Source organism: Staurois parvus, unplaced genomic scaffold (genome assembly GCF_062004578.1).
Source record: "Staurois parvus isolate SC_StPar_1 unplaced genomic scaffold, SC_StPar_1.0 ptg000488l, whole genome shotgun sequence".
NCBI classification, from domain to species: Eukaryota; Metazoa; Chordata; class Amphibia; order Anura; family Ranidae; genus Staurois; species Staurois parvus.
The window spans coordinates 2,345,570-2,371,074 of NW_028318284.1; the positions used below are offsets into that span (position 1 = coordinate 2,345,570).

General features: G+C 42.8%; 1 protein-coding gene across 7 annotated transcripts in view; it reads right to left on the bottom strand.

Moving 5' to 3' along the window:
* The window catches only part of LOC149452212 (zinc finger CCCH domain-containing protein 11A-like), a 334,496-nt gene that overhangs the window by 246,412 nt on the left and 62,579 nt on the right, over positions 1-25,505 (bottom strand). For 5 of the 7 annotated variants that reach the window (XM_089689657.1, XM_089689653.1, XM_089689652.1 and 2 more), the window contains one exon: positions 17,173-17,310. In XM_089689657.1, the coding sequence (XP_089545783.1) occupies positions 17,173-17,226 (54 nt within the window). In that variant the 5' untranslated portion in view covers positions 17,227-17,310. The remainder of the gene's footprint in view (positions 1-17,172; positions 17,311-25,505) is intronic. The other 2 variants (XM_089689656.1, XM_089689655.1) reach the window with 1 other exon arrangement.

Consider the following 25,505-nt stretch of genomic DNA (forward strand, 5'->3'; position numbering starts at 1 on the left):
AACCGGGGGGAAGGCGTAGCACAGCGGGTAATCCCACCTCTGCCCCAGCGTGTCTACTGCCCGTGCTCTGTCCCACCGGCTTAAGGAAAAGAAGCTCGGGACCTTGTTGTTTCTCCCTGACGCAAGGAGGTCTATGTCTGGGGATCCCCACCTCTTTACAATGGCCTAATACACCTCTCCATTTAGGGCCCATTCCGACTCTCTGAGCTGTCTTCTGCTTAGATAGTCGGCTATCTGGTTCAATTCTCCTTTTAGGTGGACGGCAGACAAGGAGGCAAGGTTTCTCTCCGCCCAAGACAAAACCACTGCCACCAGAGACCAGAGAGACCTGCTCCTTGTTCCACCCTTTCCTGTTTATATAGGCTACAGCTGTTGCGTTGTCCGTCAGGACGTGGACATGCTGGCCCCGATCCTGCTCTGGAAAGAGCGGAGAGCTTCCAATATCGCTCTCAACTCCCTCCAATTTGAGGATTCCCTTTTTCTCCTGGGGACCACTCTCCCTAAATCACCGACTCCCCTAGTTGGGCCCCCCAACCTTGGGCGCTGGCATCCGTCGTGACCTCCCAGACCACCGGAAAACTCCATAACAGTCCCTGAGTCACATTGGCCGTCTTCCTCCACCACCACAGGGATCTTTTTACACTGGGGAGGGGGAATGAGAATCCGGGTATCTAAAGACGGTACCTGTCTGTAACAGACCCTTAGAATAAAAAGTTGGAGGGGACGAAGATGCAATCCTGCCCACTGAACTGCCGGGATGGACGAAGTCAACAGTCCCAACACTGACATGGCCTGCCTCACAGTTACGCCGCGGCTCCCCAGCAACAGCCTGATCCCTCCATCTAGCTTGGCGAGTTTTTCTGAGGTTAGCAAGGTCTTCTGTCCTGTGGAATCTAGAATGTACCCCAAATAGGTCATTCTCTGGGAGGGGACCAGGCAGGATTTGTCCAGGTTCAATAGCCAACCCAGGCTCTCCAGATGTCTCCTCACATCCGCAACATTTCCGCCTCAGCTGGACTTCTGAACCTGCAAATAGGAGCAGGTCGTCCAAGTAAGCTACTACCGCTATTCCTCTCAGCCGAATGGGAACCAACACCTCGGCCAGCACCTTGGTGAAAACTCTTGGAGAGGAGGAGAGTCCATCATTGCTATGCCTTAACTGCTAACCTGAGGAAACGCTGGGAAGCTTCTGCGATGGGCACCTGTAGATATGCATCCTTCAAGTCGATAGAGGCCATGAAGGCCCCTGGTGGGAGGAGGGCTCTGATCGTAAAGATTGAGTCCATGCGGAATCTCTTGTACCGTATGGACTCGTTTACGGGTCTCAGGTTCAAGATTAGTCTGTAGGCCCCCGATGGTTTTTGAACCACAAATACGTGGGAATAGAACCCCTTTCCCACTTCTGCTTCGGGGACTCTTACTACCACTTTCTGTGCCTCTAAGTTCTGAAGCGAGTTTAGCAAGGCTGAGGCCCTCAGAGGACACTTGGGCAGGCTCGTCATCAACAATCTTTCTGGCGGTGGTCTCGAGAATTCTAGTTGGTAACCCCTCCTTACGATGTCCAAGATGAAAGGGCTGGAGACCCCCGCTTCCCACTGTGGGAGGAAGGCTGCCAATCTTCCTCCCACCGGGGGGACCGGGTCATTGCAGCTTCTGGGGCTGTTCAGGAGGACGAAAAATCACCCATCCTTTGCCCCTCCCTCTCTGCCCCCAAGTCCTCCTCTGTCCCTCCATCCTAAGGCTCTGTCTTTTTGGGGGACAAAATCTCCTGGCCCCCACCTCCTGCAACTTTCGCTTCAGGGGGAAGGACTTTTTCCTGTCCGCCGTACGGTCCAAAACAGACTCTAAGCCTGGTCCAAACAGGAGATCACCTGCGAAGGGGATGTCACACAATTTAATTTTAGATGTGATCTCTCCCTGCCACGTCTTAAGCCACAGGGCCCTCCGGGCTGAGTTGGTTAGAGCTGCTGACCTAGCCCCCAATTTCACCAACTCTGCGGATGCATCCGCGATGTACCCCACTTCCTGCAGTAATGTCTCAAACGATGCCAAGATCTTATCTTTGGGGGAGTCAGCCACAATATGGGCTTGTAGCTATGTCAGCCAGTACTCCATGTTCCTGGCTACAACAGTCGTGGCCATGGCGGGCTTCAAATTTGAATGCCTTTTTAAGGAGGGATTCAGCTCTCCTGTCCAATAGGTCTGGCAAAACCCCCATGTCCTTGAACACCAAATCCATTTTCCCGGCCATCTGGGAAAAAGCTGCGTCCAGCTTAGGGTTTTTTTCCCTTAAGGACCCCGAGTTTTCACTGAACGGAAACCTCCGCTTAAGCGCCTTAGAAAAAAAGGGCTTCCTCTCAGGGTCCTGCCATTCCTTTTTAATGGTGTCCACCAACACCTTGTGCACTGGAAATACCCTATGCTTCTGCCCCTCCATACCCTGGTACATTTCATCATGTAAGGATAGAGATTTAACCTCTTCCTTAATATCCAGTGTCTCATAGATGGCCCCTAAGAGGTCATCCACTTCCTCCGAGGGGCCATCCCCTGCTGACTCCTCCTCTGACTGAGAGTCCAAGGAGGGTTCCTTTTCCCCTGTCCCTGTTCCGACTAGTCGACGGGGCCACCGGGGGGGGGCAAGGGGCCGCCTAGGGAATGGCTAAACTTTCCATTAGGTTTTTAAACGAGTCAAAGGTACTGGTCAGCTGCCTCACCAACCTGACCAGGTCACCCTTTTCCGGCCTCTCTTCTTTCACTAACCCCTCAATACAGGGCCCACAGTGAACCTTCTTCCATGACACCTTGAGAACCGTTTTACAGGACGGGCATTTCCGCCTAGGTTCCTGATGCTTAAGTTTTTCTTGGGCCTTGCCCTGAAAAACAAAAAGGATGCAGAAAGAGCATCACCCACAGGGCACTTGTTCTACCCCCCTCCCTCTCTCTCTTCCCTGGCAGGGCCTAAGACCTCCTGACAGGTCCCCCCCCTGCCCAAAACCCTCTGACCACCAGAAGGTCCGGGAATACCCCAGGAGCTAGGAGCCCACAGGTAGGTGAGGACTCCTCTAAGTCACCTTACCTGGGTCTGGCTGGTGCAGGCCTCGCCTGGTCCCGGTGCCTCTGCGCTCGACATTCTCCAGGAGGGTGGTCGCCTTCAGCGGAAGCCTGTCCCCCAGGCTCTGTTCCGCCATGCACCGCCATCTTCTCCGCCGGCCCCGGTGTATAGGGCTGCGGCCCCGGGAGGAGCCCCACCCCTTCCTCCAGAATTGCCGTCTCCCAAAATCCGGCCCAGCAAGCTCCAATGACCACCAGCGTGGGAAGGAGCGGAACTCCTCCCTGATCCTCACCGGATCCCACCGAGGCCGCCCCGACGCCCACAACTCACCGGAGGGGGTCAGGGGCGGCCGGCAGGTTAGTGTTCCTGCCCTGTCACCCAGGGATCACACTCCTGCCCTGCAGCCCACCAGGGGAGGATCGCAGCCGGCGCTCCGGCCTTCACTCCCTGCTGCATTGAGTCCCCACAGCCGGCTCTCTGGCCCTGGACTCGCTCCAAGCTTCAGGCACACTGTCCCCTGACAGCACCTTGAGAGCTTCCTCAAGATGTCTCCCCACCGGAGGAAACACCAGAACTGAGGTCGGAGGGGAGAATAGACTTTTTATTTAGGGTGGAGGTGATTCCTCAGGTGGGGAGGAGCCGAGGTCTCTCAAGGTGCTGTCCTGAAAGACGAAAGGGGAAAAAAGTGTTGCTCTACATAAAAATGGCCTAGGCTATAAGAAGATCGCCAAGACCATGATACTGAGCTGCAGCACAGTGGCCAAGACCATAGAGCGGTTTAACAGGACAGGTTCCACTCAGAACAGGCCTCGCCATGGTTGACCAAAGAAGTTGTGTGCATGTGCTCAGCATCATATCCAGAAGTTGTCTTTGGGAAATAAACGTAAGAGTGCTGCCAGCATTGCTGCAGAGGTTGAAGGGGTGGAGGGTTAGCCTGTCAATGCTCAGACCATACGCTGCACCCTGCATCAAATTGGTCTGCATGGCTGTTGTCCCAGAAGGAAGCCTTTTCTAAAGATGATGCAAAAGAAAGCCCGAAAACAGTTTGCTGAAGACAAGCAGACTAAGGACATGGATTACTGGAAGCACATCGTGTGTGGCGGCAACCAGGTGATGAGTACAAAGACAAGTATGTCTTGCCTACAGTCAAGCATGGTGGTGGGAGTGTTAAGGTCTGGGGCTGCATGAGTGCTGCCGTCACTGGGGAGCTACAGTTCACTGAGGGAACCATGACATACTGAAGCAAAGCATGATCCCCCTCCCTTTGGAAACTGGGCTGCAGGGCAGTATTCCAACATGATAAACCCAAACACACCTCCAAGACGACCATTGCCTTGCTAAAGAAACTGAGGGTAAAGGTGATGGACTGGCCAAGCATGTCTCCAGACCTAAACTCTGTGGGGCACCCTCAGAACGGAAGGTGGAGGAGCACAAGATCTCTATCCTCCACCAGGTCCGTGATATTGCCATGGTGGAGGAGTGTAAGAGGACTCCAGTGGCAACCTGTGAAGCTCTGGTGAACTCCAGAGCGTTAAGGAAGTGCTGGAAAATAATGGTGGCCACACAAATATTGACACTTTTGGTCCAATTTGCACATTTTCACTTAGGGGTGTACTCACTTTTGTTGCCAGGGGTTTAGACATTAATGGCTGTGTGTTGTTATTTTGAGGGGACAGCACATTTACACTGTTATACTAGCTGCACGCTCACTACTTTACATTGTAGCAAAATGTCATTTCTTCAGTGTTGTCATATGAAAAGATATAATAAAATATTTACAAAAATGTGAGGGGTGTACTCACTTCTGTGAGATACTGTATCTCTTGCACTTGTGATCATGGATTGAAGATTTTAGCAACACTTGTTTATGTGGATTTCCTATGGGCACTTTTGGGATTTATAGATTTGGTTACAAGTACAGTCATTGGTAAGAATCCATTTTTGCTTTTGTTTAGCTGTGGTGAAATTGAGGAAACTATTATTAGACAGACACCTAATTCGCAGTGGATTCATGTATGCTTATTAACAGCTCAAAGAGTTATGAGCCACTGGATTACTAGTGCCACCGCTACAGTGGTATAATTAACAGATTTTAAAAAATATGTTGTACATTGAAAAATTGTATGTGAAACTCAAAATATATACAGGTTAAAGAATATGTTCACCTTTGGGAATAGGTTACATGTTCCACCTTTAAAAATGTGTGGAACGTGTAACATGTTCTCGATCCTGCAGACGCTACCCGCTGCTTGATTTTTCCTATCAGCAAGTATCAGCTCGCCCGTATGGGATGTATGAGCAAGCAGATACAATCGCAGTGTTCAGGAGACCAGCACTGCACCAGTGATCTGCTGATGGCTGGTGCAGTGCTTTACAGGTTTCTTAAATAAAAAATGATAAATGCAAATTTTTTACCTGCAAAAAAATGTGCATTTATTATTTTTTGTGGAAAGATGAACTTATCCTTTTAAAAGTTTTTTTACAAGGTGGAAAAAATTTATAGATACCATTTTATATCTGGGGGAGATGCAACAGTTTAGGTTTACATTTAAATATATGGAATGGGTTGATCTTGGAACACTAATCTATCTCTGATGCCTTGAAATCCATAGTGGCCTCAGAAACTACAGTGAAGGAAATATTATTTGTATACTAATGCAAAGTAGTTGATCCCCTGCTGATTTTGAATGTTTGCCCACTCAAAGAAATGATCAGTCTAGAAATCGAATGGTAGGTGTATTGTAACACTGAGAGACAGAAAAGCAACAAAACATTCAAAAGAAATGCATGTCTAACAAAATTATGCACTGAATTACATGTTGATGACGGAAATAAGCATGTAATCCCGTTCACAAAACATGACTTGGTACTTGGTGGCAAATCCCTTGTTGGCAATCACAGAGGTCAGATGTTTCCTGTAGTTGGCCACCAGGTTTGCACACATCTCAGGAGAGATTTTGACCCACTCCTCTTAGCAGATCCTCTCCAAGTCATTAAGGTTTGGTGGCTGACGTTTGGCAACTCGAACTTTCAACTCCCTCCACAGATTGTCAATCGGATTAAGGCCTGGAGACTGGCTAGGCCACTCCAGGATCTTAATGTGCTTCTTCTTGATCCACTTCTTTGTTGCCTTGGCCGTGTGTTTTGTGGCTGTGTCATTGTCAAGCTGGAACACCCATCTGTAGCAATCGTGCACACAGAGATGGACGCGGTCATCCATTTTGCTCCAAACCCTCCATCTTGTATCTCTCTCTTTCCCCTCATCCCCCCTCCCTCTCTGTTGAGTGACATGTGGTCTGGATGAGGCAGAGGTCACAGGCAGTCAAGCTCAGCGGTAGAGCTCCAGGGCTATAAAATCCTATTCTAGCTGGTGCCTAGATGTCTGTTAGCTGCTCAGTCTGGGATATCGTAAACCCATAAACCAAGCCCTCACTGAGCTTCAAAGACATTCCAGCTAGCTGTGAAAATAGACTTACATTTAAAAACCCAGTTTTCCATATAATTTTATATCTCCAAATAGGAAATAATTACACAAAACATGGAGCCCATATTCGGATGGCTCACTTTAATACAAATCGCCTGATATATTACACCCCCTAGCTGATAGCTCCAGGAAAGCAGAAAATTACATCTCCTTAACCGTCCCAGCAGGTATGTCATATTTCATATTTCATATCTAGACGTTCAGCAGATGATTCTGCGTATTAATCTACCCATGGGTGGAATGTTAAATGTACCTAGGAAAAGTTATTGACCATAGTATAATTTGTGAGGGCTTTGGTCAGAGCCTGAGCTTCCCGCCTACAAATCCCTCGCCAAATGAGGCGATTGGTTCTCTGCTTCAGGGAGACACCCTGCTGAGTTCCTAGAAAAAGGCTGTTATGCTTGAAGCTAAGCTAAGTTGAGCTAAGATTCTCCATTGTAACATCGGAACCAACTTTTGGAGATGGCCCTTTTGCCCTGAAACGTAAAAGCTGCTTAAACCAAGGCTTTTGGCAAGTACTTTATCTATCTAAATTCCTTTCTGTTATCTCTTTGCTGTGTTATTGGGGGGGGGGGTGTATGCTACATCTTTTTCTGTAAATTATTTTATTGCACCGTTTTGACCTTTTAGTAATAAATCTTACTTTCTGAAAGTGTTGAACTGTTTCTAAAGCTCTTTAATGCAAACAAAGAACCCCTGTCTCTGAAGAGTGCTACTGTGTGTGTTTAAACCTCTGTAGACCCTGCCTGCAGTGACAGTGGTATACAGAAGATTATTCAACATCATAGTGTTATTGCTAATATTAAGAAAGAGTTTCCTCTTTCTCTGTACAAAAAGGAGGTGGTGGCAGTATGAAGGGTTAATTGCGTAATTAACCTGACCCAGTAACAATCGCTCCCAGGCTGCAAGTACACAGATTGTGGTCCATTAGCTGGAAAATCTTTGTGCAGGGTGCAGCTGGGCATGGCATTATTATACACGTGACAGCGCGGTTTTAAATTAGCTAGTCCTCCAGTGACGAGTTTGGTGAGAAGGGCTGGGGTCTGACGCCGCGATTGTCACACCATCCATGACCCATTTTCAATGCCCTGGCTGAGGGAAGAAGGTTCTCACCCAAGATTTGACGGTAGATTTTCCCATCCATTGTCCCTTTGATGCAGTGCAGTTGTCCTGTCCCCAGAAAAACACCCCCCAAAAGCAGAATGTTTCCACCACCATGTTTGACAGTTGGGATGGAGTTCTTGGAGTCATAGGCAGCATTCCTCCTCCTTCAAACACGGCGAGTTGAGTTGATGCCAAAGAGCTCGATTTTGATCTCATCTGACCACAACACTTTCAACCAGTCCTCCGCTGCATCAATCAGATGTTCAGTGGAAAACTTCAGACGGGCGTGGACATGTGCTTTCTTGAGCAGAGAGACCTTGCGGGCACTGCAGGATTTCAATCCTTGTTGGCGTAGTTTGTTACCAATTGTGTTCTTGGTGACTGTGGTCCCAGCTGCCTGGAGATCATTGACAAGATCCTCACATGTAGTTCTGGGATGATTTCACACTGTTCTCATGATCATTGACAATCCACAAGGTGAGATCTTGCATGGTGCACCAGACCTAGGGAGACTGACAGTTGTTTTGTGTTTCTTCCATTTGCGAATGATTGCACCAGCTGTTGTCACCCTCTCAACAAGCTGCTTGGTGATAGTTTGTTAGCCCAGTCCAGCCTTGGGTAGTTCTTAAATCTTGTCCCTGACATCATTGGACAGTTCTTTGGTCTTTGCAATGTTGGAGAGTTTGGAATCTGATTGTTTGATTGCTCCTATGGACAGGTGTCTTTTATACAGGTAACAAAATGAGATTAGCAGAACTCCCTTTAAGAGACTAATTCTAATCTCAGCTTGTTACCTGTATGAAAGACACCTGGTAGCCATAAATCCTGCTGAATGATAGGGGATCAAATACTTACAGTATTTCCCTCATGAACATGCAAATCAGTGCATCACTTGTTAGACATGCATTTTTTTTTTTTTTTTTTTTGCTATTCTGTCTCTCGGTGTTACAATACACCTACCATTCAATTTTTAGACTGATCATTTCCTTGTGAGTGGGTCAACATTCAAAATTAGCAGGGGATCAAATACTTATTTCCTTCACTGTACGTCACCTGATTCCTGACCACCTTTCCCATATTAATGTCACTCCTTGCAGATGTAGGAAACAAAATTTTGCCAAACTGATTCCGCCTTCTTTTATGGGATCACTGCGCTGTACCCAGAGCTCCCCCTACCTCTTACCCTTTCTTGAATTTTCTTTTACATTTCTTACAAATTTGGTCCTGTTATGTCAGACTTCGAAGCATTATGTACAGTTGCAAGAAAAAGTATGTGAACCCCTTGGGATTACATGGAGTTTTGCATGAATTGGGCATAAAATGTGCTCTGAAGGTCATCTAAGTCACAACAATAGAAGAACACAGTCTGCTGAACATAATACTACACAAACATTAGATGTTGCCATGGTTTAATTGCATATAACATGTAAACATTTACAGTGCAGGGAGGAAAAAGTATGTGAACCTTTGGACTTAATAACTGGTTGACCCTCCTTTGACAGCAAGAACCTCAACCAAACGTTTCCTGTAGTTGCAGATCAGACCTGCACAACGATCTGGAGTAATTTTGGACCACTCCTCTTCACAAAACTGTTTCATTGTAGCAATATTCTTGGGATATCTGGTGTGAATCGCTCTCTTAAGGTCATGCCACAGCATTTCAATCGGGTTGAGATCAGGACTCTGACTGGGCCACTCCAGAAGGCGTATTCTGTGCTGTTGCAGCCAATTGTTTTGTTGAATTACTTGTATGCTTTGGGTCATTGTCCTGTTGCATCACCCATCCTCTGCGGAGCTTCAGTTGGCGGACAGATGGTCGTACGTTTTCCTGCAAAATGTCTTGATAAACTCTGGAATTCATTTTCCCATCAATGACAACAATCCGTCCAGGCCCTGAGGCAGCAAAGCAGCCCCAAACCATGATGTTCCCTCCGCCATGTTTTACAGTGGGGATGAGGTTTTGATGTTGGTGTGCTGTGCCTTTTTTTCTCCACACATAGTGTTGTGTGTTCTTCCCAAACAACTCAATCTTGGTTTCATCTGTCCACAGTATATTTTGCCAGTAGTGCTGTGAAACATCCAGGTGCTCTTTTGCAAACTTCAAACGTGCTGCAATATTCTTTTTGCACAGCAATGGCTTCCTCCGTGGTGTCCTCCCATGTACTCCATTCTTGTTTAATGTTTTCCTTATTGTAGATGTGTCAACAAAAATTTTAGCATGTGCTAGAGATTTCTGTAGGTCTTTAGCTGACACTCTTTGATTCTTCTTTACCTCATGCAGCATTCTGCGCTGTGCTCTTGCAATCATTTTTACAGGACGACCACGCCTAGGGAGAGTAGCAACAGTGATACTTTCTCCATTTGTAGACAGTCTGTCATACCGTGGACACATGAACATCAAGGCTTTTGGAGATACTTTTGTAACCCTTTCCAGCTTCATGCAAGTCAACAATTCTTGATCGTAGGTCTTCTGAGAGCTCTTTTCTGCGAGGCATGGTTCACATCAGACAGTGCTTCTTGAAACCAGTAAACCCGGTGAACAAAACAGACAGGGGGAGGAGCCTGATCATGGCGGCAGGGGAGAGTGCGATGTGAGCACTCTCCGTAGGACAGCCACCTTCACCCCAACGTTCCCAAGAACAATGCTGCCGAGGAGCATAGTTAAGCCCTATCTTTGAAAGGGGGGATCCCACCTGAGAAGTGGAGAGGACGGAGCTTTCGGGGACCGTGGCAGTGGGACGGCTAGAGTCTTCCGTCTGAGGCAGCGGGCTGCTGGGAGTCCAGGGGACGCGAGGCAGTCACGTGATCTCCTGCAAGGGAGTACTGGGAGGAAGGGAAGCCGGCTGGCTTTCCTAGGCAGGGGGAGACGCCGGCGCTCTCACTGACAGGCCACGTGGACCCGGCTCAGAGAACAGCAAGCTGAAAGCCGGCCAGCGTCCTAAGGATCGGGGAGACACCGGCACAACGGAGGGGATCTTTGCTTGCTGGTCACAGGTGGAGGAGAGGCGGAAAGCACAAAGAGAGGGACCTGGAGGAATCCCCCCAAAAAGAGGAAATAAAGCCTGAAGGGACCCCTGAATAGAGGACAACAAGCTTGAGAGGCAGCCTTCATGAAAAAGCAGTCGGAGAAGGGTGAGTGAGAGTGGCTGAATTGTACATTAACTGTACACTAGTTGTATATGGACTGTGTAATATTGAAGCAGGAGGGAATAAATAGAGAAAAGGGGGGATTCCTAAGGGGACATAAGAAATTGAACTTCTTTAAAGGACTTATTGCAGCACATGCCCTAAAGTTTTAGAGGAGACAGACCGGACCTACAGAAAATATGAAGAGTAAAAGTAGTAAAGGGAGCGGTCCCAAGCACTCCCAATCTGGAACGATTAGAAAATATACGTCCCAGGGTAATGTGACCCCAGAAAGAACTCAGGGGATATGTGAAAGAAGTATAATGGAAAATAGTATGGATAAGAGCGTCAGGTCATCTGTGGAAATGGATAATAATAGTCAATTAATACCAGAGGGAACAGAGCTAAGAGAAAATGAAGGAGAACTACAAATCCCAAATAAAAAGGAGATGGCAGAAATGTTTGGAAATTTGGAAAAATCTATTAAACAAGAGATGGGAATCATTCGGAATGATTTGGGACATTTATTATCCAGAGTAGAAGAAACAGAAGAAAAAAATTAAAAAACATGCTCAAGTTATCCCTGAATTGAGAAATCAGATAATGGAGATTAGGAAAGAACAAAATAAGTTGTGGTATAAGTTGGAGATACAAGGTAACATGCATAGGAAAAACAACCTCAGGATAAAAGCAGTCCCGGAGCTTGTACAAGGAGAAGATTTAAGAGGGACAATACATAAAATTTTAAACTCCATTATGGATAAACCTAGTACTGAGATATGTGAACTGGACAATGTATACAGGATAGGAAGGTTCCAACGAGATCGGGTGGAAGAGAGACCGAGCGATGTAGTTGTACAATTCCATAAAAATTGAGAGAGAAGAGGAAGAAGATAAAAAGGAAGAACCAGTATTAAATTTGAAGGAAAAATATACAAGTTTTTGCAGACCTGACAGCTGAGACATTGTGGAGAAAGAGATCATTGAAACCACTATTAAAACAGATGAAAAAACAGAACATACAATATAGATGGAGTAGCTCGATGTGTTTAATTGGATGGAAGAATGGAGTTACCGCATACTTAAAATTTCCGGAGGAACTGAGAGACTTCTTTGATAAACTTAATATCCAGAGAATAGAGATTCCAGGTTGGGAGGAGGAAGAAGGAGGGATATATGCTGGGGGAAAAGAAGAGTGGCAGCAAGTTAGAAAAAGAAATAGAGAATTGATAGATAGGGGAACTTTGGAGGGAAGGTGAACCGTACATGGTCAGAGCTCAACCCCAGGGTCAAAAATCAAACATGGTATTAGGTCCACAAATGATTAGAAGGCAATTAGTAGGCCTATTGGGGTGGGGGGAGGGTGGAGGGGGCTATTAAGAGAGGGGGGTAGGGACATGGGAAAGGTAAAGAGTAGGGGGGTAGTAAAACTCTGCAGGATAAGAGAAGGAAGGAAGGGGAAGGATAAGTCAGCAGGAAAAAAGTAAGATGGAAGAAATCCAATATATAACCTACAACGTAAAGGGGTTAAAGGGATTATTTAAAGAACTACAATATAGAAAAACCTCAGTGGTATTTCTGCAAGAAACACACTTAGAGATAGAATCAAAGGTTAGATTGAGGACTAGACATTTTCCAACATGGTTTTATGCGGACTCACCAATTAAAAGAGCAAAAGGAGTGGCTATAGGCTTTGCAAAGAATATAAGGTTTGAGGTGGAGGAGAGATTAACGGATTTCGAAGGAAGGTTTTTATTTTTGAGAGGTAAATTACAGAGAATTGAGTGTACAATAGCAAACATATACAGTCCAAATAAGAGGCTGGAGACGTTTATGAGAGAAGTGTTTAAGAGATTGATGGATTTTAAAAGGGGGTCTATGATAGTAGCGGGAGACTTTAACATCTGTATAGACCCGCGGATGGATACCAATTCCTGTGTGAGAAGGGAGGAAAGCAAGTCCGTGAGAATGTTAAAAGAAACTGTTGCATGAGTGTCAACTGGTGGACATTTGGAGAATTAGGAATATGAAGGAGAGAGATTATACTTTCTTTTCGCATGTACATGAGACTTATTCTAGATTAGATTACATATTAGTAGAACATCGAATGATAGAGTGGGTGGAGGAAGAAAAAATTGGAGGAAGCACCCTGTCGGATCATGCCCCAGTTGCAATGAAGTTAAGATGGGGTAGAGAGGGGAGAGAAGGTTATGTATGGCGGTTGAATGAGGCACTTCTCATAGATGAAGAGATTGGTCAAAGAATTGAGAGGGAAATTGAATGGTTCTTTGAAGAGAATGAAACAGAGGATGTGTCGGTTGCGACAGTGTGGGAAGCACATAAAGCCTACATCAGAGGTCTACTCATTGCAATGGGGACAAAAAAAGAAAAAAAGAAAGGAGAGAAAAGATAGATAGATTATTAAATGAAATATATGATCTTGAACAGGTACATAAAAGGGAAAGATCTAAGGAGATAATGCAGCAGTTAAAAAAGAAGAAAGAAGAATTAGAGAATGTAATGGAGGAGGAAAAAAGAAGAGTCTTTAATAAAATAACATGTGAAAGGTATAGATGGGGAGATAGGCCAGGAAAGTATTTAATGAGAACTTTAAGAAAGAAGAAAAATAGAAATTATATTGAGAAAATAAGAAATCCCAAGGGGGAATTCGTACATTCAACCAAGGATATTGCTAGAATATTCAAAGAGTATTATAACAAGTTGTATAATATCATACCTCAGGATACGTTTAAGAAAACGAAAACAGTAAATAGAGGGAAAAGAAAGACATACCTAGAGGACGCAGGCCTACCGAGATTAAGAGAAACACAACTGAACTCTTTAGAGACAGAAATAACTGCAGAGGAAATAAAAACAGCGTTAAAAAGCATGGCGGGAGGGAAAAGTCCGGGTCCGGATGGATATACGGTCAAATATTATAAAAAATACAAAGAGCTTTTAATACCCAAGATGAAGATCTACATGAACGCCTTGGGGAATGGGATGGAGATAAGGGGAGAATCTTTACAGGCTAATATAGTATTGATACAGAAGGAAGATAAAGACCCCTCGCAATGCGCGAGTTATCAACCAATAGCGCTGCTAAATGTAGACACTAAAATATATGCAAAGGTTTTGGCAAATAGACTGAAAGAGTTGATGCCGGAGTGGATACATAGAGATCAGGTGGGGTTTGTCTCAGGTAGAGAGGGTAGAGATAATGCTCTGAGATCACTGTTGCTTATACAGGAGGGTAAAAAAGGAAAAACCCCAATGATACTGATGTCGATAGATGCTGAGAAGGCATTTGACAGGGTGAGTTGGGGTTTTATGATGGATACTCTGGAAGCATTAGGAATTGGAAATAGAATGAGAGGGTGGATTGGAGAGTTATATAGAGGCCCTACCGCTACCATAATGATAAATGGAGGAATATTTCAAAATGTCAAATGGTACAAGACAGGGATGTCCATTGTCGCCATTGTTATATGTGTTATCATTGGAGCCCTTACTGTCCACGATTAAGAACATAGACATAAAAGGAATAAAGATAGGAGATAGAGAACATAAGGTAGTGGCTTATGCGGACGATTTGATGTTTTATGTTGGAAACCCCAGAACATCACTTCCAAACTTAATGAAAACATTGAGGGAGTATGGAGAACTGTCGAACGTCAAAATTAACCCGACAAAGACTGAAATCTTAAATATAAACCTTAAAAACAGTGAAAAGAAAAAATTACAAAAGGAATTCCCTTTCCTTTGGAGAGACAAAGATTTGAAATATCTAGGAATAAAACTATCAGCCTCAATTAAGAACCTATATAAAGCCAATTATACAGCATTATTAAATGAGATTAAGGAGGAGTTGAGGAAAGTGGGAATTGGAAACCCATCGTGGATAGGTCGCATAAACTTGATAAAGATGGTAATTGTCCCCAAAGTTTTATACAAATTTCAAATGATCCCAATTAAACTCCCAGAGGCATACTTTAAAGAACTTAGGAAAATGATAATAAAATGTATATGGAGGAATAAAAAGCCTAGAATAGGCTATGAAATGTTGATTAGAAGTAAAGAAAGAGGAGGATTGGGGGTACCAGATTTCAGGAGATATTATAAAGCGGGGATTATTGCGAGAATATTTGACTGGATTCATAATCCGGAGAAAAGTTGGGTTGAAATTGAGAAAGCACTGAGTGGAATAAGTCTAAGCAAAAGTATTTGGTTACCTGCACAATATAGGGAATTAGAGGAGAGCACTAGTATGTACACTTTTAATGTTTTAAAAGAATGGGATCTATTACATAGACAAAAGGGGTGGATTTATAATTCACAATTATTACCACTTAGGAACACAAAATATTTCACCCCAGGTAAGGATAGCATAGCAGGGAAATGGATTATAAAAAAGGAGGCGCAATTGAGAGATATAATGGTAGGAGAGGAAATCAGGTCATATAAGGAAATGGAGGAAAGAAAGGGAGAAGTCTTTAATAAGATGGATAGACTAAGATATTACCAATTGAAGTACTTTTTTGAGAGCCTCCCAAAGCCTATAAGAACTAGAAAAGACTGGAATCCATTTGAGAGAATATTTGAGTCACGGGGAAATGGTAGACATGGAACGGCAAAAATATATAAGATACTAATGGATCTTGACACTAACACAAAATTAATGCACATAGAGAAATGGGAAAGAGATATGGGAAGAAAAATAGAGGAGGAGGAGCAGAGGAAAATGCTCACACTAATTCACGAAAATATTAGTATGCGGGAAGTAGATATAAATTATAAGTGTTTGCATAGATGGCACATTACTCCTAATGTGGAGCACAAGATGAATATGGAAATTTCACGGATGTGTTGGAGAGGTTGTGGACAGGTGGGCACGTGGTATCATATGTGGTGGGAGTGTCCAGAAATACAGGTGTTCTGGCGGAAGATAGTTTATTTGATAGGGAAAATCACTAAAATCAAAATAGGATTGGATCCGGAATTATGTCTCCTCCATATTTCAGAACTCTCAGTGAAAGCATATAAGAGTTCTGGGATATGGCATTACTTGACCGCAGCAAAAAGCCTGATACCCAGGTTCTGGAAGAAAAGAGAGGTGCCAAATGAGGAGGATTGGACGGGTAGAGTAAACCAGATTGCAGGGACAGAAAGATTGTACTATACGCATGAGGACAAGTTGGAGATGTATAATAAAAAATGGAAAGGCTGGGAGGAATACAGAGAAAGGGTGAAATATATGAAGAGATAATACCCCTGGAAATGGGTTTAGAAACGGGTTTAAGAACAACAGAATAATATGGACTTAATCAGAGAAGAGAAAATGTGGAGTGGGGGAGGGAGGGGTGGAGTGGGGGAGGGAGGGGGGAAGGGGGGAGGGGAGATGGTAAGAAAAGGAAGTTATATATAAATAAATTATGAGGAGAAAATACGGGTTGGTTAACTATTTTAATAGAAATGTTGAATTGTTTTGTATATGACTTGAAAAATTAATAAATATTTATAAAAAAAAAAAAAAAAAAAGAAACCAGTAAACCCAAAACAGGTGTGTGTTTTTTAAGAGCAGGACAGCTGTCAGCAACACATCCAATATCATCACACTGATTGGAGTCAAGGTTGGCTCACTCCTGGCTCCAATTAGCTCTGGGAGAAGTCATTAGGCTAGGGCCTCACTTTTTCCTCCCTGCACTGTAAATGTTTACATGTTATGTGCAATTAAACCATGGCAACATCTAATGTTTGTGTAGTATTATGTTCAGCAGACTGTGTTCTTCTATTGTTGTGACATAGATGACGTTCAGAGCACATTTTTATGCCCAATTCATGCAAAACTCCACGTAATCCCAAGGGATTCACATACTTTTTCTTGCAACTGTATTATTTTATCTAGGCAGCTAGCTGCCCAAAAAATTTATGAAAATCGTCCCTGAAATATTTGGTGCCTATTTTTCATATAATATTGTGTTTGTTGACATTTTTAATCAATGCCTTTTGATTAGTGTTGTTAGGTTTTGCTTATTCTGAAAATAAAGATATAACCTACCTAAATATATGGAATGGTATTCTAAAGCTGATATTATTCATAGCTTGGGTAATCTTAAACTTAATTCATATTAGAAATGTATATTGAGTTATTTACATATCTATATACTGTATTCAGTTATGTAAGTAAAAATGGCTATGTGGATTATGAAGGTTGTTGTTTGATGTAGATAAGTTATCTATTATAGAATGTTTGCTGTTGGAATTAAAAAGTCTAGCATTTGTGATAAATACAGTGAATGCTTAGTTAAAAATAGTGGTTAAGTGTTATAACGGGAATACGATTTAAATTAATAAAATAGATATATTTTTTTTAAATAACTTTTTTTTTTTAAATTGCATACATTACCTTAGAGCATGTAGAGTAGAAATAAAAATAACAATCATCTCCTTGGTTGGACATATAGACCTGATGGTGTACGTAGTTAAACCAATGGTTTTGAGCAACTATGGAGGCACAGATGTTTTGGGATACACCAACAACCTGCTGTAAAAAAACAATACATACAAATAACACACAGTTATTAAAAAATATATTAAAAGGTGTTTTTTTTATTATTATTTTTTGTAAACAACATGTTCTACTCACCTGGTCTGTGCAATGGTTTTGCACAGAGCAGCCCCAATCCTGTTCTTCTGTGGTCCTCTACTGAAGCTCCTGGATCCTCCCCCTTGACCATTTCCCCCAATAGCAAGCCCCTTGCTATGGAGGCACTGGTGTATGCTCGCTCCCAAACCCTGCTCTATACGTCCATAAGACACATAGGGCTGCGGCTCTGCTCTACCCCCCCCTCTTTTCTCATTGGTTGTGATTGACAGCAGTGGGAGCCAGTGGCTCCCGCTGGCGGGTCTCAGCTAATGAGGAGAGAGAGACCTGAGACAGCCGAGGCTCCCGTGCACATCGCTGGATCAAGAGGGGGTTCAGGTGAGTATTAGGGCTACCGTGGCTGCACACAAGCTTTTTACCTTCATGCATAGAATCCATGAAGATAAAAAATTCTTGAGGGCCAACTCACACTGACTTCCGCTAAAAATGTATGGAAAATGCATGTATATTTCCATCCATTTTAGTCACGTTTTAACGCCCGCTGACATCCACTGACATGCATGCGCAGCGTTATGGTATGAATAGGACTTCTGGTTTTGAGATGTCCTTCCATTGATCTTTACCATTTGATCTGCGTTTTTCAGCTGCGCTAAAATGAGGATCAACCCACTGCTGTGAATTGGCCTTCAGCCTTTATAACCACTTGTACCACTCAATCACACACATATGTGTATACATACACACACACATATATATATATATATATATACACACAAAAAATTGTCTAGAACTAAAAAAAAAAAAAAAAAAAAACCATACAGAACACCAAACATTCTGTAGCAGTACACAAGAAAGTGACGTAATGTTACTGCCCTAGTGACGTAATTTACAGTAATACGCATTGCATAATGGTTCAACTGGATGAAACCCAATGGTGGGGATTCCCATTTTGGACACATATGATGTTCCTACTTTCTTTTGCTGGATGCTGCCACTGCCCATGAATGATAAAATTATATTTCTCTCTGACTGACCTCAACTGTGACTACTCGATTGTGGATTGTATATTCTTGCTGCGCTGCTGGGATTGCAAAGATAAATAATACATACTCTGTATGTAGAGAGTTCTATTAAAGGTGAGAAACATTTTTCCTTCTCTGGCAGGCAACTGTTAATTTTTTTGTTAAGATCTTGGTGGGAGCCACAGCTTGGAAGGGGAAATTGTCTTCATTTCTGTCTGCCTCCCTCTACAGTGCACTACCTGGTAGTGCCAGTGCAGGTACAGTACTGCGCACTACTTATCCAGGGACTATATCGGTGCCCCAATCTACTTGTCCCTCATGACAATCTACTTGTCCTGCTAAAAAATAAACAAATTTGAACCAAAACCGTATTTGTAAAACCCACGTTTTACAATAAAAAAACTTTTTTTTTTACTTAATTTTTTTTTCTCCACATAGAGGACAAAGCCCCCTATATGATTGTTTCTGGTAACAGGTTCTCTTTATTGAGACGTCCAAGGTCTAAAACACCCTGGATTCCTTCCCTGATTGTAATGCAGTGCACATCGCATTACATCTTTCCTGGCCTAGATGGCCGGGAAATCTTACAAACGGGGGACCCGGAAGTGACAGCAACAGTGCCTGAATGCTTTCACCTGACAGGTGAGCCCTGCTGTTTGCCCGCAGCAAGGCTGAAGGATTTAAAAAAATCCTAATCCTGTGCAATCAGGGCTCATTCATAACAGTGGCAAGGACTGCCACTCCTCTGAAAAGCAACCCATGCTCTGATTGCTTTTAAAGGTCTTAACAGGGAAAGAGGCAATATGTCGCCTCCTCATTGCTGGTTTTAACCCCCTAAATGCAGCATCGCCGTGCCGCAACAGCGTGCAATGCACACCATTGCGTGGTGGTTGCAGTATGGCCTTATTCATCTAGTGCAACACTACCAGCTACAACCAAAGCATATGTGCAACAAATAAGTAATATTAAAACATAATAATTATAGTACTGAATTAATAATATAAAATATTCATCAGTGTGAAAATTCATGTGCAATAAATCATTTAATTTGTGATCAAATAAAGTCCTCCAAACCATGCATGAAAAGATTTTTAACCAAAATTGATGAAATCAAATGAAACGTTCATCCCCCTTGATTCAAGACAGAATGGATGAACATGTAGGGGTGGAGCATGATGCTGGGAGTGAGTAGGAACCGTGTCCTGTAATTTTTGCTCTGTGAGCTGGGAAGGATTGGAGTGGATGGCAGACAGCAGCTTCTCTGTATATCTTTGCTGACACATTTATATGCTTTATTTTAACCACTTGCCTACCAGGCACTTATACCCTCTTCATGCCCAGGCCAATTTTCAGCGCTGTCGCAATTTGAATGACAATTGCGCGGTCATGCAACACTGTACCCATATGATATTTTTATCATTTTTTTCACACAAATAGAGCTCTCTTTTGGTGGTATTTATTGACCGCTGTGTGTTTTATTTTTTGTGCTAAAAACAAAAAAAATAATAATAATTTGAAAAAAAAAGTTTTTCTTTGTATCTATTAAAAAAATTTGCAAACAGGTAATTTTTCTCCTTCACTGATGTGCGTTGATGAGGCTGCACTGATAGGCAGCACTGATGGGCACTGATAGGTGGCACTGATGGGCACATGTGGGTGGCACTGATCATCAGTGCCGATCCCTTTGCTGACAATTGGCAATTCTCGGCAGTGATTTCCTTACGCTCTAACAGAATGAGGAAAATGCAGCCGATAACCGGCAACTGTATTTACCCGGTGATCGCCGTCATTGGACACAGCTGATAACGTGGTAAAAGGCCGCCATGATTGGCCATTTACCGTAACCCGTAATCAGCTGTTTAGTTTTGGATAGAGGAGAGGGATTAGAACCCCTGCTAATTTATATTGCCATCTGTGCCCATGTTAAGGATTTTCACCCTCTCTACATGTCTACATGTTTACCATGATCATTGAAAGTAAAATAAAATCCCAAATTTTTGGGTTGTCCTCAAAAAAGTAATAGAGACATTTTCCATTTGGGACATTAGTTCTGGTGACTTGGGGGTTTAAGTTAATTTGCAGGGATTAAGCTTATGCTTAAAACAGCTTTTGTGAGTACCTTGATTAAGAAAAACTATGGGAGCCTGATTTTTTTTTTTCGTTATTTTTATCCTGGCTATGAACTTCAAACACTGAATGGGGAGAGGACAGCCGTGCAAGTGAAGCCTTTGAGTGGACTTGAGAGTTAATGGGATAAAAAAAAAAAAAATAACCCTGAGCCTTTTAATCATTAAATGACAAACATGTCATACTTACCTGCTCTGTGCAGTGTTTTTGCACACAGCAGCCCCGATCCTTTACTACTCGGGTCCCCTACCGACGCTCCTGGCCCTCTTTCCTGTTGGGCGCCCCCAGAGCAAACCGCTTGCTATGGAGGCACCAGAGACGATGTGCTGCCAAGCCGCTGCACTGTGTCCACTCACACATGGAGCTGCAGCTCGGCCCCCCCCTTCTCTACTCATTGGCTCACTGGGTGTGACTGACAACAGCGCCAATTAGGAGGGAGAGTCCCCGGCTCTCCTGCACATCACTGGATTGCAATGAGTCTTAGGTGAGCATTGGGGGGGGGGTAGTGCTGCACACAGAAGGTTTTTACACCTTTATGAGCCTTAAGAACCACTATAATAAAAGCTGTGTTAGCCTAATCTTGCAGTGAGATAGGCACGCACATCAGGTGGCGATCAAAGATCAAAGATTTTCCTACACTTGGAAGAATATTATTAGTGATGGAAATTTAGTCATTACACAATTGGATTGCTTAATTTGAACTTGAACTGATTAAAAAATATTTGCATGCAGTTTGAAGAAATTTATTTGATCATATCTACTAAATGCTTTTATTGTGCATTAGTTTTCACACTGATTAATATTTTAGATTTTTGAAACAGTGCTATAACTATTATTTAGTTATATATCTCTTAGGGGTTTCTATTTATAGCTGCTGCTTATTGGTAAAAGAATAAGTTATCACAGTTTTGCAAATTAATTTTCTCAATTTATTACGATCATCAGCGTGGAATGTGCACCTCTGCAGCTAAAAGGAGAACGGTCTCGGTTGATAAAAATGTGGCTCATCTGCATGGTTGTACAGCTCCACCCCCCCCCCCCCCCCCCATACCAGCAACAACACAGAAAAAGAAATTCCCAACTTTTTTTTTTTTTTTTAATCATGAAGCACTGAAAACACACTGCACTTGCCAATGCATGGGGGTATCAGTAAGAATTAATGGCACTCCTAAAAGTCTAATTAAAAACAATGCATTCTAGGTGTCAGGAACGCACATTTTGCGCACATTCCCCGACTAGCAGTAATGTGAACCAAATCTTAGACTGGGGTGTCTTAATATTGAAAACTATTTTCAAGGGAGCCCTGAATGGAAAAAAAAGGCTGAGAAATATTGCCTTAGATTATAGTTATTATGCATTAGGTAAAAATAGTTGTGCTGTCCAACAAGAAAAATTGTGAACGATTGAACCATCAAAGTATTAGTCAAAGTGCAATATGTGAAAATAAAATTCTGTCCAATAATTGATCCACCTTTATAAGTTCCACATGACACAAAACAAAATATATACTGTAGGTACAGTGGATATAAAAAGTCTACACACCCGTTAAAATGTCAGGTTTCTGTGATTTTATTCCAGCACTCTTTTTGGGTATGAGTCTATCAGCATGGTACATCTTGACTTGGCAATATTTGCCCACTCTTCCTTGCAAACACACTCTAAATCTGTCAGATTGTGAGGGCATCTCCTGTGCACAGCCCTCTTCAGATCAGCCCACAGATGTTCAGGTCTAGGCTCTGGCTGGGCCATTCCAAAACTTTAATCTTCTGGTGAAGCCATACCTTTGCGGATTTGGATGTATGCTTTGGGTCATTGTCCTGCTGAAAGATGAAGTTCCTCTGTTCCTCTTCATGTTCAAATTTCTAGCAGAAGCCTGAAGGTTTTGTGCCAATATTGACTGGTATTTGGAACTGTTCATAATTCTATCTACCTTGACTAAGGCCCCAGTTCCAGCTGAAGAAAAACAGACCCAAAGCATGATGCTGCTGCCACCACCATGCTTCACTGTGGGTAGTGTTCTTCTGGTAATGTACAGTGTTGTTTTTGCGCCAAACATATCTTTTGGAATTATAGACAAAAAGTTCAACCTTGATTTCATCAGACCATAACACATTTATACACATGCTTTTGGGAGACTTCAGATGTGTTTTTGCAAAATTTAGCCAGGCTTGGATGTTTTTCTTCGTAAGAAAAGACTTCAGTCTTGCCACTCTACCCCATAGCTCAGACATATGAAGAATAGGGGAGATTGTTCTATGTACCACACAGCCAGTACTTGCCAGATATTCCTGCAGCTCCTTTTAGGTTGCTGTAGGCCTTCTTGGCAGCCTCTCAGACCAGTTTTCTTCTCGTCTTTTCAGCAATTTTGGAGGGACATCCAGTTCTTGGTAATGTCACTGTTGCATCGGATTTTCATATTATGACTGCCTTCACTGTGTTTCATGGTATACCTAATGCCTTGGAATTTCTTTTGCACCCTTCTCCTGACTCATACATTTTAACAATGAGATCCCTCTGATTTGGAAGCTCTCTGCGGACCATGGCTTTTGCTGTAGGATGCGACTAAGAAAATGTCAGGAAAGACCTACTAGAACAGCTGAACTTAGTTTGTGGGGTTACTCTGAGGCACTTTATATGATGGCAGGTATGTACTGACTCCTATTTAACATGATTTTGAATCCCCAGTTATAAGAGGGTGTGCACACTTATGCAACATTTGAAGAAAATAGGGGCAGTGACAGTGAAAATTGGGGAGGGGCAGTGACATCACCACGCATCCTTACACGGCGAGCACTGGTAGTGTATGCGAGCACACCCGAGAGGCTGGTCTTCACCGCTTTAAGCGGCTATTATAAAAAGTGCAGATTGTTTTTAATCAATGTGAGTGCATATTGAGCGCATATTAAAGGGTTTATGTTTATCAACGATAAAGCACTATGCACTTTTCTCTATTTACATGATCCATATGAGGAATACTTAAAGGGCTGGATCAAGGAAAGATCTGAGGAGGGAGAGATCCATATGACCATTCAGGCTTGCATAGTAGCACTCTATCTGCAACCTTCACCTGCATCACCTCAGGCTGATTAGAAGGAGAGCACACAGATATCTCATCCCTGCTGAACACTGCACCAAGCTTCTTTTGCGTTTTTGTACAAAATTCATTGAATTTTTACCTTTTATTTATTTTCTATATTTCTCAATTTTTATTTTATTTATTTATTAATTGGATTATTTATTTACTCATCGAAGGACACAAATTTGAATAATTTTGCACAGACTTTAATTTTTGTTTTTTTTTATCACCAACTTAGTTATATATTTTTCAAATTCATTTATTCATTATTACCAACACATGTTTGGGTATTGATTGGCATCACAATCATGTATGGTTACACATAAGAGATTTTGCAGCTATTACCTATTAGAGGTAATAGGTCTTGATAGAGCGCGGCATCTATATTTCCTTTATTTGTATGCACTGATAACTCACGTTTATGAGGGTGAGCAAGATAGCCTGCGATCTTATTGATAGAAGCCGTTTATTATACACCGTATTGGCTCACAAGTAAAAAAATAATTTATATTCAAAAGTTTTTTCTATTCACTTATGCAACATTATTATTGTCATAATAAAGATTTAAATATCACAGTAGTGAAAAAAAAAGAAAATGCAGTAAACTTGTTTTTTGAAATATTCAAAAACATAGTCCATGTGTTGAGTGAAAATCAAGTGCTAAAAATCTACTATACAGAGTGTGTAAATTTCAGTGCTGCAAACACCAAAAGTGCACAGCATCTCCATACCAGATAGTTTGACCAGCTATTGCTGAAGTCAAATGGCCCTTGTGGGTAAAACCATGCAACAAGACCACGCAGACATCAGGATGGATTTCATGATTCTATAACATTCAGGCAACAAATCGCACCAGCAATTTCTCAGGTGCTCAATCCCTTTCGAATGATGTTGACAGCGCCCCCACAGATCACAATAGTGTTATGGCCCCAAATGACATGGAAGAAAGCAGAGGACCTATACTGCATTAACTTTTTTTTTATGGCTTAATTCAAATTAAAAGATACAAAGGAGGGAGGGATAGGGACACAAGGATGCCTTGGTGCCTAGCTATTGGATTTCACATGAGATATATTGGGATATTTTGCAGTTTTTTCTATCATTTTTTTTCCCCCTTGGGCGGCCTTGACCCTTGGGGAGAGTGATGCAACCTATCCACCTTTTTGCCCTGTGAAGTCTTGCTGTACCTAGTTGTGGTCATGAGATTGCTTCCTATTGGGGGGTAGACTTTCTTGTGGGATCAGGTCCCTGGTTTTGTGTGTGCTTATTATGCTGTCTCAGTTTCTAGAGCTCCACGCTTCATGGAAGATCTCTTACCCGTTTTACCTACTTGAGGCCATTATTGTTATGTGTTTATTATTCCTGTACATATACATCTCCTTTTCATCATTATGGAACATTTTTCTCTGGCTGTATCTAACCACCTCCCCACATAGACCTGTGCTCACATGATCAGTTACTCACTGTCGTGAGTGTTAACAAGTTCTTATAGTGTGCAAAGGAGTCCCCTGGATCACCCGACGGCCCTCCTCCTTTCTCTCGGTCTCTTTTCCCCCCTCTCATTTTCCTCTTCTCTCCAGTCAATTTCTCTCTTCCCTCCTTCTTCCCTTTTTTTTCCCTTTATTTTTTTGTTAGGTTAGTAAGTGTGATGGACACCCTTTGCATTACCTCTCTCAATACTAAGGGGCTAAATGTTTTATCATAGCTCCAACTAGGCAGCCAAATCGATTCCATCTTGATTTCCAGACGTGTCCCTTGGACCCTGGTGGACTAGCACTTAGACACGGATGGTGGATATCTTTTCCTTAAAGGCCTTATTGTCAGTGTTTAGGTAACACTGGCAACCCTCCATGCACCAAATTCTCACTTTTCTTTCTAGAACCTTGGAGACCCTCACTACATTTGCTGTG